General features: G+C 42.9%; 1 protein-coding gene across 6 annotated transcripts in view; it reads left to right on the forward strand.

Moving 5' to 3' along the window:
* The window catches only part of SGCE (sarcoglycan epsilon), a 117,308-nt gene that overhangs the window by 76,661 nt on the left and 25,805 nt on the right, over nucleotides 1–14,842 (forward strand). For all 6 annotated transcript variants that reach the window (XM_056518994.1, XM_056518995.1, XM_056518990.1 and 3 more), the window contains 2 exons: nucleotides 1,029–1,191; nucleotides 3,625–3,836. In XM_056518994.1, the coding sequence (XP_056374969.1) occupies nucleotides 1,029–1,191; nucleotides 3,625–3,836 (375 nt within the window). The remainder of the gene's footprint in view (nucleotides 1–1,028; nucleotides 1,192–3,624; nucleotides 3,837–14,842) is intronic.

The following is a 14,842-nucleotide window of genomic DNA, read 5'->3' on the forward strand; positions in this document are numbered from 1 at the left end:
CAGTCTGAGCTTAAGCTGGGACAAGGATGAAATTAGGGCAGAAATCACCTATTAGTATGTTTTCGGAGTACCTGGAGGAAACTTGCGCAAACAGAGGGAAAACATACAAACTCCTTGAAGATGGGTTGGTGGGATTTGAACTCCGGACCCCAGCGCTGCAAGAAAACAGTTCTAACCAATGAGCCTCCAAACTGCAGTACTATGATATTCATACAACTGCCCATAAGCCTATTTTCAGGCTTCCTAAAGGCCTCCGGCTTGCGTAAAGGTCTAAGACAGTGTTTCCCAAACAGGGTGCCTCCAGCTGTTGCAAAACTACAACTCCCAGCATGCCCAGACAGCCAAAGGCTGTCTGGGCATGCTGGGAGTTGTAGTTTTGCAACAGCTGGAGGCACCCTGGTGGAGAAACACTAATTTAAAGGGGTACTCCGCCCCTAGACATCTTATCCCCTATCCAAAGAATAGAGGATAAGATGTCAGATCGCCGGGGTCCCGCTGCTGGGTACCCCGGGGATCGCTGCTGCAGCACCCCACTATCATTACTGCGCAGAGCGAGATCATACTGCACGTAATGACGGGCGATACAGGGGCCGGAGCATCGTTACGTCATGACTCCGCCCCTCGTGACGTCACGGCCCGCCCCGTCAATACAATTCTATGGGAGGGGGCGTGGCAGTTGTCACGCCCCCTGCCATAGACTTGCATTAAGGGGACGGGCCGTGACGTCATGAGGGGCGGAGCCATGACGTAACGATGCTCCGGCCCCTGTATCGCCCGTCATTACGTGCAGAATGATCTCGCTCTGCGCAGTAATGATAGTGGGGTGCTGCAGCAGCGATCCCCGGGGTACCCAGCAGCGGGACCACGGCGATCTGACATCTTATCCCCTATCCTTTGGATAAGGGATAAGATGCCAGGGGCGGAGTACCCCTTTAAGAGGTGGTATCTGTATCTATATCTATCAGACACTGATCTTAAATGTTGGAGATGGGAATGCCCCTTTATAAATATGTCCTTGTATTTTCTAGTGTCTATGTAATGGTCGGAGCGGACGTCCCGTTCTCGTCATGTCTCCGTGAAGTTGAAAACCCACAGAATCAGCTGAGGTGCAGCCAAGAGATGGAACCCGCCATAAGTTGCGATAAAAAGTTTCGGGCACAATTCCACATAGACTGGTGTAAGATTTCACTGGTAAGATTACATTTTTTTTTTTAAATCAACTGGTGCCAGAAAGTTAAACAGATTTGAAATTGACATCTATTAAAAAATCTTAATCCTTCCAGTACTTATTAGCTGGTGAATACTACAGAGGAAATTGTTTTTGGAACACGGAGCTTTCTGCTGACATCATGACCACAGTGCTCTCTGCTGACATCTCTGTCCATTTTAGGAACTGTCCAGAGCAGCATATGTTTGCTATCGGGATTTTCTCCTACTCTGGACAGTTTTTAAAATGGTCAGAAATGTCAGCAGAGAGCACTGTGGTCATGATGTCAGCAGAGAGCTCTGTGTTACAAAAAAAGAAAATAATTTCCTCTGTAGTATTCAGCAGCTAATAAGTACTGGAAGGATTAAGATTTTTTTAATACACGTAAATTGCAAATCTGTTTAACTTTCTGGCACCAATTGATTTAAAAAAAAAAAAAAAAGTTTTCCACCGGAGTACCCCTTTAAAGGGACATTCCAGAAAAATGTACTTACTGCTTGTCCCTGCCTCAATGGTATTTTAGATAGCGGCCTATTCTGTCTACCATGTGTCCCTGCTTAAGTGTAAGGGATTTACACATTTATGGTTAAAAGGGTTGTGTACAGTCTAGCCAGGAATTCAGTCAACACTATATTCCTCCCATATTCCTCCCACTACACATCCTATAATGGTCCTGTCTGGTGTACATCCTGTAATGGACATCCTGTTCCTGTGTACACTCTAGCCAGGAATTCAACAAACTCTATCTTCTTCCCACTACATTATATTGACTATAACCCCTCCTACATAGTTGGAGGAAGATAGAGTTGGCTAAATTTCCAGCTAGAATGCACACAGGAATAGGAAGTCAGTTACAGTGTACACCATACAGGATGTTGGACTGAAGACAGCAGAGCAGACAGTTTTTATCAAAAGCAGAAAAAACACCCACAGACAGACCATAAAATTACCTTATTTATCAATATCTGTGCAGAATAGGTTCCATTGTTGGTCAACGCCTTTATATTTATGGCTATTATTAACAGATAACTAGGGAAAAACCAGGAGATCCTTTTACCACTTAGGTCCTTGAAAATAAGACATTCCTTACTCAGTCTAACCAAAGTTAAAGGGGTACACCGGCACTTAAAACGTATCCCCTATCCAGAATGGGGCCCTGCTGAATGGAGTGATGTGTCGGGATGTGCTCCATGCATTGTCAATGGGAGCACTGGAAATACCCAAGTACATCTTCTGGAAATCGTGCCAGAAAGTTAAACAGATTTGTAAATTACTTCTATTTAAAAATCTTAATCCTTCCAGTACTTATCAGCTGCTGTATGCACCACAGGAAGCTCTTTTATTTTTGAATTTCCTTTCTGTCTGACCACAGTGCTCTCTGCTGACACCCCTGTCCATTTTAGGAACTGTCCAGTGCAGGGTAGGTTTGCTATGGGGATTTGCTCCTACTCTGGACAGTTCCTAAAATGGACAGAGGTGTCAGCAGAGAGCACTGTGGTCAGACAGAAAGGAAATTCAAAAAGAAAAGAACTTCCTGTGGAGCATATACCAGCTGATAAGTGCTGAAAGGATTAAGATTTCGAAATAGAAATTATTTACAAATCTGTTTAACTTTCTGGCACCAGTTCATGATTTAGGACATACATTTTTAAGTGCTGGAGTTTCTTTTAAAGGGGTACTCCCCTGGAAAAAAATGTTTCTTTTAAATCAACTGGTGCCAGAAAATTAAACAGATTTGTAAATTACTTTGATTTAAAAATCTTAATCCTTCCAGTACTTATCAGCCGCTGTATGCTCTACAGGAAGTTATTTTCTTTTTGAATTTCCTTTCTGTCTGACCACAGTGCTGAGAGGTGTTAGCAGAGAAAAGAAAAGAACTTCCTGTGGAACATATACCAGCTGATTAGTACTGGAAGGATTAAGGATTTTGAAATAGAAGTAATTTACAAATCTGTTTAACTTTCTGGCACCAGTTGATTAAAAAAAAAAAAAATTTTCAGGGGAGTACCCCTTTAATACAATATGCATGTGATGTCCTTGTAAAATGTCAGTACAGTATGTATCAGTATTATATGGTTACTGTGGCGACAATTTGTAAGTAAGAGCTCAATCGTTGAATGCAGCAGCTCTCTCTCCCCCTCTCCAAGCGGGAAGTCACAGCACTGGTCAAAACTGGTCCTGTCTATGGTCACTAGAAATATTTTTTCTTCCCCATGGCCTTTATGGGCATTCTTGTATATGGTATATAGCAGTGGTCTTCAACCTGTGGACCTCCAGATGTTGCAAAAACTACAACTCCCGGCATGCCCGGACAGCCGTTGGCTGTCCGGGCATGCTGGGAGTTGTAGTTTTGCAACATCTGGAGGTCCGCAGGTTGAAGACCACTGGTATATAGTATATGTATATGTTTGTTTCAGGTGGATAAGAATAAACAAATACTGATCACTCAAGAAGTGGCGCGGGGTGAGGGCATCCTTCCCGACGCAGGGGAGTACAAACCTCCATCCGAGACACTGAAGAGTCGAGACTATCGCGCGGACTTCCTCATCACCCTGGCAGTGCCCTCTGCCGTTGCCCTGGTGATGTTTGCCATACTGGGTTACATCATGTGCTGTCGGAGGGAAGGAATGTGAGTACCCCGCTTATATCTGCCTGTAACATATACACACAACACATACATATCCGGATATATCTCTGTGCACTTTAATTCCTGGATGTTTTTGGACATGTTTTTGGATTTCCTTTCTTCTGGATCAGCGATAGGTTGAACATTCCTTCTGCAAGAGAGTATGACTTAGAAATCGGTCACATGAATGACTTTCCTTTATATGGGTACGTTCAGACGAGCGGATCCCCAGCGCGTATTATGCTGCGGATCCGCCACTACATGTGCCTGGCCGGAGAGGCAATATGCAAGCAGACACACTGAAGCGATGTGCGAGTCAATGCGCATGCGCGGTGTACTCACACATTGCTCTATGAGCTAGGCCGACAGCTGCCGCAATGTGTACACTGCGCATGCGCGCTGCAACTCGCGCATCGCAGTGTGTATGCTCGTAGCGGTGTATTGCCGCTCCGAGCAGGCACCTGTAAAGGCAGCATACAGCGGTCCTTCAGCGGCGAATCCGCAGAGTAATACGCGCTGGAGATCCACTCATCTAAAAGTACCCTATCAGTGGTCTCCAATCCGGTCTTTAAGGCCCACCAACATATTGGGTTACTCCCAGGCGGTCAAGTCTTGGGGAAAAAAAGTGTGGGAACTCACCCAAGATATCCACTCAAGGGCTGGTCCTGAAGGACTCCTGTTAATAGGAACAGTGTTCCTGCTGTTGAAAAAGTGCAGGAACTCAGTTCCTATGTGTTCCTAAAAGATTTGAACCCTGGTTACTCCATTTGGAACAGAAAAGGGGAAAAAGTCTACTTCTGGACTCTTGGTGGCCTTGAGAACCAGGTTGGGATCTCTGCTCTATATGTATCTATGGACTATGAGTGGATCACGCAAAAGTTGGTAATAAAGGTAATAAAGGGATGAAATTACCCGTATATGAAATAAATTGTGATTGTTTTGGCTTGGGCATCGGGTAAAGGCCAAAAATTTTACAGGTCTTCCAAGTTGGCTTCCACCATTCACCAAACTAATACATAATCCTTAAAGGGGTACTCCGCCCCTAGACATTTATACCCTATCCAAAGGATAGGGGATAAGATGTCAGATCGCCGTGGTCCCGCTGCTGGGGACCCTGGGGATCGCTGCTGCAGCACCCCGCTATCATTACTGCGCAGAGCGAGATCGCTCTGCACGTAATGACGGGCGATACAGGGGTTATACAGCAATACAGCGTCGTTACGTCATGGCTCCGCCCCTCGTGATGTCACGGCCCGCCCCCGTCAATACAAGTCTATGGGAAGGGAGCGTGGCGGTCGTCACGCCCCCTGCCATAGACTTGCATTAAGGGGACGGGCCGTGATGTCATTAAGGGGCGGAGTCATGACGTCACGCTGCTCCGGGCCCCTGTATCGCCCGTCATTACGCACAGAGCGAACTCGCTCTGTGCAGTAATGATGGCGGGCTGCCGCAGCAGCGATCCCCCGGGTCCCCAGCATAGGGGATAAGATGCCAGGGACGGAGTACCCCTTTAAAGGGGTACTCCACTGGCCAACATGGAGCTAAATGTTCCAAATGCTGTTTTCATGCTGCGGGGGTCGGCTACGCCCCTCGTGATGTCATGGCCACGCCCCCTCAATACAAGTCTATAGACTATAGACTTGTATTGAGGGGGCGTGGCCGTGACATCATGAAAACAGCGTTCAGAACATTTAGTTCCACGCTGGCCAGTGGAGTACCCCTTTAATAGAGGATTGTCTAATCTAGTTGTTGAAGACTGTTACGTTGATGTATAACCATGATATGGTGTTACGACTGGTGGCAGCACCAAAACACCCGGTGGTAATGCTCAGGTCTCATGTTTGGTATGCTTGGTCTTGTGTAGACAAGAATTTATCTATTTAAGAAAGACCAGAAGCATCCAAGGCAACGAGAAGAAGTGGAGTATGGATGGTCAAGCACTCCTACTGTTTACAGCTGGGCGAAGCCTTGGGGATGAATGGCACCTACATCCGGCTTTAGTGACTTATAAACTTGAATGCAGCGTAAAATCATTGCCTTATAATGCCATATAATAAGACGGCTATTCAGTGTCTATATAATGCAACAACAAATGAGTTACATGACGCAGCCAGTGCCTATATATATGATCATACTGGATGCACAAAAGGCATTATAGAGAGAAAAACCAAATAAAGCAACCATAGAACAGTATCCAATAGCTCCATACAGTGACCATAGAACAGTATCCAATAGATCCATACAGTGACCATAGAACAGTATCCAATAGATCCATACAGTGACCATATAACAGTATCCAATATATCCATACAGTGACCATATAACAGTATCCAATATCTCCATACAGTGACCATATAACAGTATCCAATATCTCCATACAGTGACCATATAACAGTATCCAATATCTCCATACAGTGACCATATAACAGTATCCAATATCTCCATACAGTGACCATATAACAGTATCCAATAGCTCCATACAGTGATAATATAACAGTATCCAATAGCTCCATACAGTGAAGATATAACAGTATCCAATAGCTCCATACTGTGATGATATAACAGTATTCAATAGCTCCATACAGTGACCATTTAACAGTATCCAATAGCTCCATACAGTGACCATATAACAGTATCCAATATCTCCATACAGTGACCATATAACAGTATCCAATAGCTCCATACAGTGATAATATAACAGTATCCAATAGTTCCATACAGTGAAGATATAACAGTATCCAATAGCTCCATACTGTGATGATATAACAGTATTCAATAGCTCCATACAGTGACCATATAACAGTATCCAATATCTCCATACAGTGACCATATAACAGTATCCAATATCTCCATACAGTGACCATATAACAGTATCCAATATCTCCATACAGTGACCATATAACAGTATCCAATATCTCCATACAGTGACCATATAACAGTATCCAATATCTCCATACAGTGACCATATAACAGTATCCAATATCTCCATACAGTGACCATATAACAGTATCCAATATCTCCATACAGTGACCATATAACAGTATCCAATATCTCCATACAGTGATAATATAACAGTATCCAATATCTCCATACAGTGATGATATAACAGTATCCAATAGCTCCATACAGTGATAATATAACAGTATCCAATATCTCCATACAGTGACCATATAACAGTATCCAATAGCTCCATACTGTGATGATATAACAGTATTCAATAGCTCCATACAGTGACCATTTAACAGTATCCAATAGCTCCATACAGTGACCATATAACAGTATCCAATATCTCCATACAGTGACCATATAACAGTATCCAATAGCTCCATACAGTGATAATATAACAGTATCCAATAGTTCCATACAGTGAAGATATAACAGTATCCAATAGCTCCATACTGTGATGATATAACAGTATTCAATAGCTCCATACAGTGACCATATAACAGTATCCAATATCTCCATACAGTGACCATATAACAGTATCCAATATCTCCATACAGTGACCATATAACAGTATCCAATATCTCCATACAGTGACCATATAACAGTATCCAATATCTCCATACAGTGACCATATAACAGTATCCAATATCTCCATACAGTGACCATATAACAGTATCCAATATCTCCATACAGTGACCATATAACAGTATCCAATATCTCCATACAGTGACCATATAACAGTATCCAATATCTCCATACAGTGACCATATAACAGTATCCAATATCTCCATACAGTGACCATATAACAGTATCCAATATCTCCATACAGTGACCATATAACAGTATCCAATATCTCCATACAGTGACCATATAACTGTATCCAATATCGCCATACAGTGATAATATAACAGTATCCAATATTTCCATACAGTGATGATATAACAGTATCCAATATCTCCATACAGTGACCATATAACAGTATCCAATATCTCCATACAGTGACCATATAACAGTATCCAATAGCTCCATACAGTGATGATATAACAGTATCCAATAGCTCCATACAGTGATAATATAACAGTATCCAATAACTCCATACAGTGACCATATAACAGTATCCAATAGCTCCATACAGTGACCATATAACAGTATCCAATAGCTCCATACAGTGATAATATAACAGTATCCAATAGCTCCATACAGTGATGATATAACAGTATTCAATAGCTCCATACAGTGACCATATAACAGTATCCAATATCTCCATACAGTGACCATATAACAGTATCCAATATCTCCATATAGTGACCATATAACAGTATCCAATATCTCCATACAGTGACCATATAACAGTATCCAATATCTCCATACAGTGACCATATAACAGTATCCAATAGCTCCATACAGTGACCATATAACAGTATCCAATAGCCTCATATAGTGACCATGTAACAGTATCCAATAGCTCCATACAGTAATGATATAACAGTATCCAATAGCCTCATATAGTGACCATATAACGGTATCCAATAGCCCCATACAGTGACATATACATTTATCCAGTAGCTCCATGCAGTGATGATATAACAGTATTCAATAGCTCCATACAGTGACCATATAACAGAATCCAATATCTCCATACAGTGACCATATAACAGTATCATATATCTCCATACAGTGACCATATAACAGTATCCAATAGCCTCATACAGTGACCATATAACGGTATCCAATAGCCTCATACAGTGACATATACATTTATCCAGTAGCTCCATGCAGTGATGATATAACAGTATCCAATATCTCCATACAGTGACCATATAACAGTATCCAATATCTCCATACAGTGACCATATAACAGTATCCAATAGCTCCATACAGTGATGATATAACAGTATCCAATATCTCCATAAAGTGATGATATAACAGTATCCAATAGCTCCATACAGTGATGATATAACAGTATTCAATAGCTCCATACAATGACCATATAACAGTATCCAATAGCCCCATAGAGTGGCCATATACTTTTATCCAGGAGCTCCATCCAGTGACCATATAACAGTATATCCAATAGCCACATACAGTCGCCATATACATTTATCCAATATCTACATACAGTGACCATATAACAGTATATCCAATAGCCACATACAGTCGCCATATACATTTATCCAATAGCCCCATACAGTGACCATATAACAGTATATAGTGCCATACAGTGGCAGGGAAGTGAGGTCACCACATGCTCTTCTCATATACATTTTGGGGCATATTTTAATTGCAACCAGAACAGATATGAATAAGCAATCCCCGTATTGAACTCTACAATAGAATATATTAGGGTTAGTGCCATCAGATATTTTGAAGGTGTTCCCCTTAGTTTTGGAGGGAGCACCCTGGTTGGGAAACACTGTCCTAGGACATCCTAATATCAGATTGGCTGGGGCCCCTGCTGATCTGTCTGCTTCTCTGTTTCACAGAACAGTTCTGTAGTTTTGGTGGTTGCTGCACCTGATATTACAGCTCAGAGCCATTCAAGTGCAATACCAGGTGCAGCCACTAGGGAAAGGGTTGCACTGTTCTCAATTAAAATGAAGGGGATGCAATGATGGGTGGAATGGTGCAGCCCCTTCAGTTGATTGTCAGGCGGGCACATTTACACATAGCTGGCTATTGATGATCAATCCTATATCTGGGATAATAACAAACTGTGTGGGGTATATAAAGAGTGTTTTATCATCTGTGCAGTAGTTCAGAGCTCCATTATATGTAGGGGCCCCTATGGCAGACATAAGTTTCTCTGACGGCATTCAGAAGATTACACTAGTAGAGGGATAATGGGTGTTTTTCCATTGCCAGTTTATCCAGAAAGACTTAAACAGAGCCAATTTCTTCCATAAACAGTGCTACCCCTGTCCTCAGCTTGGGTATGGAATTACAACTTGGCTCCATTAAAGGGGTACTCCCCTGGAAAACTTTCTTTTTAAATCAACTGGTGCCAGAAAGTTAAGCAGATTTGTAAATTACTTCTATTTAAAAATCTTAACCCTTCCAGTACTTATCAGCTGCTGCATGCTCCACAGGAATTTCTTTTCTTTTGAATTTCCTTTCTGTCTGACCACAGTGCTCTCTGCTGACACCTCTGTCCATTTTAGGAACGGTCCAGAGTAGGAGCAAATCCCCATAGCAAACCTATCCTGCTCTGGACAGTTCCTAAAATGGGCAGAGGTGTCAGCAGAGAGCACTGTGGTCAGACAGAAAAGAAATTAAAAAAGAAAAGAACTTCCTCTGTAGTATACAGCAGCTGATAAGTACTGGAAGGGTTAAGATTTTTTTTATAGAAGTAATTTACAAATCTATTTATTTAACTTTCTGGCACCAGTTGATTTAAATTTTTTTTTCTTCCAGGGGAGTACCACTTTAACTTCAATGGAACTGAGCTGCAATACCACACACAACCTAAGGACAGTGGTGGCACTGTTTTTGGAAGAAATCAGCTCTCTTTTCCACTTTCTGGATCATCTGGCATCTGACATAAAAAGAAAATGAAGCAAAATCGACTTCCTTATAAATGGCCTACCGTTTTGTGTATACAGCTCCTTCACCGACCCTGTGTACAGTCTGCTCCTGCAGTCGGGGACCAAGCCTAGGGTCATGGATGCCTGGGTGCAGGTTTGTTTTGGGTGTCCAATGGTGGTCTAAGTTTTATAACTATGTCCTTCCCTTCACAAATGTCCATGAAAAAAAGGGGACACAACCAGCAGAAACCCAAGTGTGGTGATGTCTGACGTGACGTCACCGCTGAATGTAGTAGCCCACCCTAATCCTGATAAAGAAAAGTGCCAAATGAAGGTCCCCTCCGGAGTTAAAGGGGTTGTCCAGGAATAGTAAACCAGAGCTTATTTATTCCAAAAACAGCGCCACCCCTATCCTCATGTTGTTTATTACAACCTGTCTCAAGTCACTTAAAGGGGTACTCCACTGCCCCAGCGTCCGGAACATTTAGTTCTGAACGCTGGTTGCGGGCTATGAGGGTTGTGACGTCACGGCCACGCCCCTCAATGCAAGTCTATGGGAGGGGGCCGTGACGACCGTCACGCCCCCCCTCCCATAGACTTGCATTGAGGGAGGGTGGTCGTGACATCACTAGGGGGCGTTGCCGTGACGTCACCACCCTCGCAACCCACAACCCAACGTTCAGAACTAAATGTTCCGGACGCTGGTGCAGTGGAGTACCCCTTTAAATGGAACTAAGCTGTATACCACGAGCAATCTGAGGTCATGGGTGGCGCCGTGTTTGGAAGAAGTTAGCTCTGGTTTTCTATAACCGGACAACCCCTTCAATAGTATGGCGAAAGTGTGCCGTACTGTAGCAGCCAGAACAGCGCTAATGTTTTCGTCGGCACCTGCTCCTCAATTCAGCCGGGCCAGACTAGTTTAAAAAAAAAACTTTTTAAACTCTTTCGGGGAGATTCATCAAAACCTGTGTAGGGAAAAATTTGCCCAGTTACCCATAGCAACCAATCAGATCTCTTCTTTCATTTTTAAAGAGGCGATCTAATTGGTTACTATGGGCAACTGGGCAACATTTCCTCTACACAGGTTTTTTTAAAATCTGCCCATTTGAGCTTAAAACCCTCGTGCCCCCACCTCAGCACGGTCCTGCCTGCAGTCATGTCTCTCTACTCCCTCTTCTTCCTAATCTATACTTAGGGTTCAGACAAGCAGATTTCCAGCGTATTTTACGCTGCAGATTCGCCGCTGAAGGACCTCTGTATGGTGCCTTTACATGTGCCTGCTTGGAGCTGCAATACGCCGCTACGTGCAGACACACTGAAGCTATGTGGGAGTCGCTGCGCATGCGCGGTGTACTCGCACACATTGCGGCCACTCCCCCTGCTCAATGAACTAGGCCGAGAGCTGCCACGATGTGCGAGTATATACTGCGCATGCGCGCGGCGACTCACAGTGTGTCTGCTCGTAGTGGCGTATTGCCGCTCCGAGCAGGCACATGTAAAGGCAGCATGTAGAGGTCCTTCAGTGGTGGATCCGCAACAAAATAGGTGCAGAAAATCCGCTCATCTGAACTTACCCTAAAGGGAACCTTTAGCATGAAACAGGTGCAGGGAGCGCGATCCTGAGACACTATTGAGGGGATTTATCAAAACTTGTGCAGAGGAAAAGATGATCAGTTGCCCATAGCAACCAATCAGATCGCTTCTTTCATTTCTTTAGAGGCCTTTTCAATAATGAAATAAGCGATCTCATTGGTTGCTATGGGCAACTGGTTAACTGGTCAACTTTTGATAAATCTTCCCCCTATGATTTGTAAAGTCTGAAAACATCTCGCCGGAACCTGCGATAGTAGTCAATGGGCCAGGTCCCTGCCTCTGCTCTCCGCCTTGTTTGCTCTGAGCGACGTCACTTAGGCCCCAACATGGCCACCTGTGACTACTCACCCAGGTCCTGGTGGCTTTTTTAAACTATGATTCCTCTGAAGTCAGCCATTGTGTGTCAGGATCGCGCTCCATGCGCACCCGATTCATGGTGCCCAAAATTTGAGTGACATAAAACAGGTGACAGGTTCCCTTTAACAAACTTGACAGCAGGAACACACTTCACAAAGTCTGTAACCATGGTGACACATAGCGCTGTATAAAGCTGTATACACAAAACGGTAGTACCTTTATGCACTGTTCCTTTCTTACGTATATATTTTTTTAATTTTAGAATCATAGAACCACAAGAGTTAAATAAAAGTTGACTGAACAGGTGGACCCCCCCCCCCCCCTTTAAATCACATGACCCCAGGGAGAAGCATGGTATTTATACATGTATTACGTCTAGGTTCACCTGTCAGAGGTTGTTAATGTAACATTTGAGTGATTCGTGAGAGGACGGTTTTGTTGAAGCTTTGGCGCCACGTTTCTGGGGAAGGTAAATGGTAAAATGGAGAAATGTTTAGCCTCAATAAGCAGCAAGTAACAGCGATACAACCATCCTTCGAACATCTTGCTTCCATTATGTCATGCGGTTTATTTCTTTAACCTTCATATATTTTGTTGTCTACATTATTGTCTTTGCATTTGTCATCCTTCCATTTTTTTTTAATAATATTTGCAGTTTGTTTTATGAACATTTGCTTCACTGAGATCCAGAGTGACCCCCTTATCTTCTGCCAATGAGAAGAACTAAGATCATCTCCATGTCAACAAAAAAGTGGTGTTAATACCAGAGAAAAACTGAAATGTACAGTATCTGACATAAGTGAGTCCACCTCATATACAGTATATATATATATATATATATATATATATATTTATAATGTATGTGTGAGTGGACTCACTTATGTCAGAGGATGTATGTCCATTTTTGCATCCATTTGTATTACAGCAAAGTATCCAATACAGAAAAAAAGTTTCAAATTTAATTAAAAAGCTCCTACCATTTTGTATCTACAGCTTCTAGGCAAACCTGTGTATCTCCATGGTTAGGGTGGGTTCACACCACGTTTTTGCAATCCAGTTCCCGTGTCACGTTTTTTGGGAGGAAACATATCGCTAAAAACCGTACTAAACCGTATGCAATCGTATATGCCGGATTCCGGTTAAAAACCGCATTGTGATAAAAAACATATATACGGTTGCATACGGTTTTACACTAAAAACACTCCTGGTGGAACTTTCGGAACCAACTGCGCATGTGCAGATTCGTAAACCGTATTGTGAAAACCGGATGTAACCGTAAGTGTATCCGGTTGAATACGGTTCTCATAGACCACCATTATATAAAAAACGGATACGGTTTAAATACGGTTTTTCAAACGGACTTCAAACCGTCGTAGACTACGGTTTGAAGTACGGGAAATAAACGCTTTTAACCGTAACAGATACAAAACGTATGCAACCGCATCATACTGTTAACATACGGTTTGCAATACGGTTCCATACGGTTTTGACGCTCAAACCGTATACGGGAACTGTATTGCAAAAACGTGGTGTGAACCCACCCTTACAGACTACAAGTAGGGTTGCCACCTGACCGGTATTTTACCGGCACAGCCGGTATTTTGGCCACCCTGCCGGTATTTTTATATAAAAAATGCCGGAAATGCAATGACCGGTATTAATCCAACCAACCCTCCAACTCCCAGAATGTTGCACCATAACCTATACCCGTGTTTCCCAACTAGAGCGCCTCCAGCTGTGGCAAAACTACAACTCCCAGCATGCCCCGACAGCCGTTGGCTGTCGGGGCATGCTGGGAGTTGTAGTTTTGCAACAGCTGTAGGCACCCCTGGTTGGGAAACACTGACCTATACTATATACTACTATATAGTCCAACATGCTGGGAGTTGTAGTTGGGAAACACTGACCTATACTATATACTACTATATAGTCCAACATGCTGGGAGTTGTAGTTTTGCAACAGCTGTAGGCACCCCTGGTTGGGAAACACTGACCTATACTATATACTACTATATAGTCCAACATGCTGGGAGTTGTAGTTGGGAAACACTGACCTATACTATATACTACTATATAGTCCAACATGCTGGGAGTTGTAGTTGGGAAACACTGACCTATACTATATACTACTATATAGTCCAACATGCTGGGAGTTGTAGTTTTGCAACAGCTGGAGGCCCCCCTGGTTGGGAAACACTGACCTATACTATATACTACTATACAGTCCAACATGCTGGGCGTTGTAGTTTTTGCTTGGGACAGCTGCTTTACCCACAGGCTGTATCAGGGCATGCTGGGAGTTGTAGTTTTTGCTTGGGACAGCTGCTTTACCCACAGGCTGTATCAGGGCATGCTGGGAGTTGTAGTTAGTAACTAACTGCAACTCTCGAATTTAATGTAAAAAAAAGCGATCAAAAAGTCACATCGAAACAAAAAATTTCCTGTTAAAAACTAAAGATGAGGGGGGGGATGCAAAAAAATGACCCTCATACATCTCCATATAAGGAGAAATAAAAAAGTTATAGGGGTCAGAATAGGACAAAATTGTTCCCCGCATATGTGTATCCTGTGATGTCACGCATATATAATTAT

Source organism: Hyla sarda, chromosome 5, assembly GCF_029499605.1.
Source record: "Hyla sarda isolate aHylSar1 chromosome 5, aHylSar1.hap1, whole genome shotgun sequence".
NCBI classification, from domain to species: Eukaryota; Metazoa; Chordata; class Amphibia; order Anura; family Hylidae; genus Hyla; species Hyla sarda.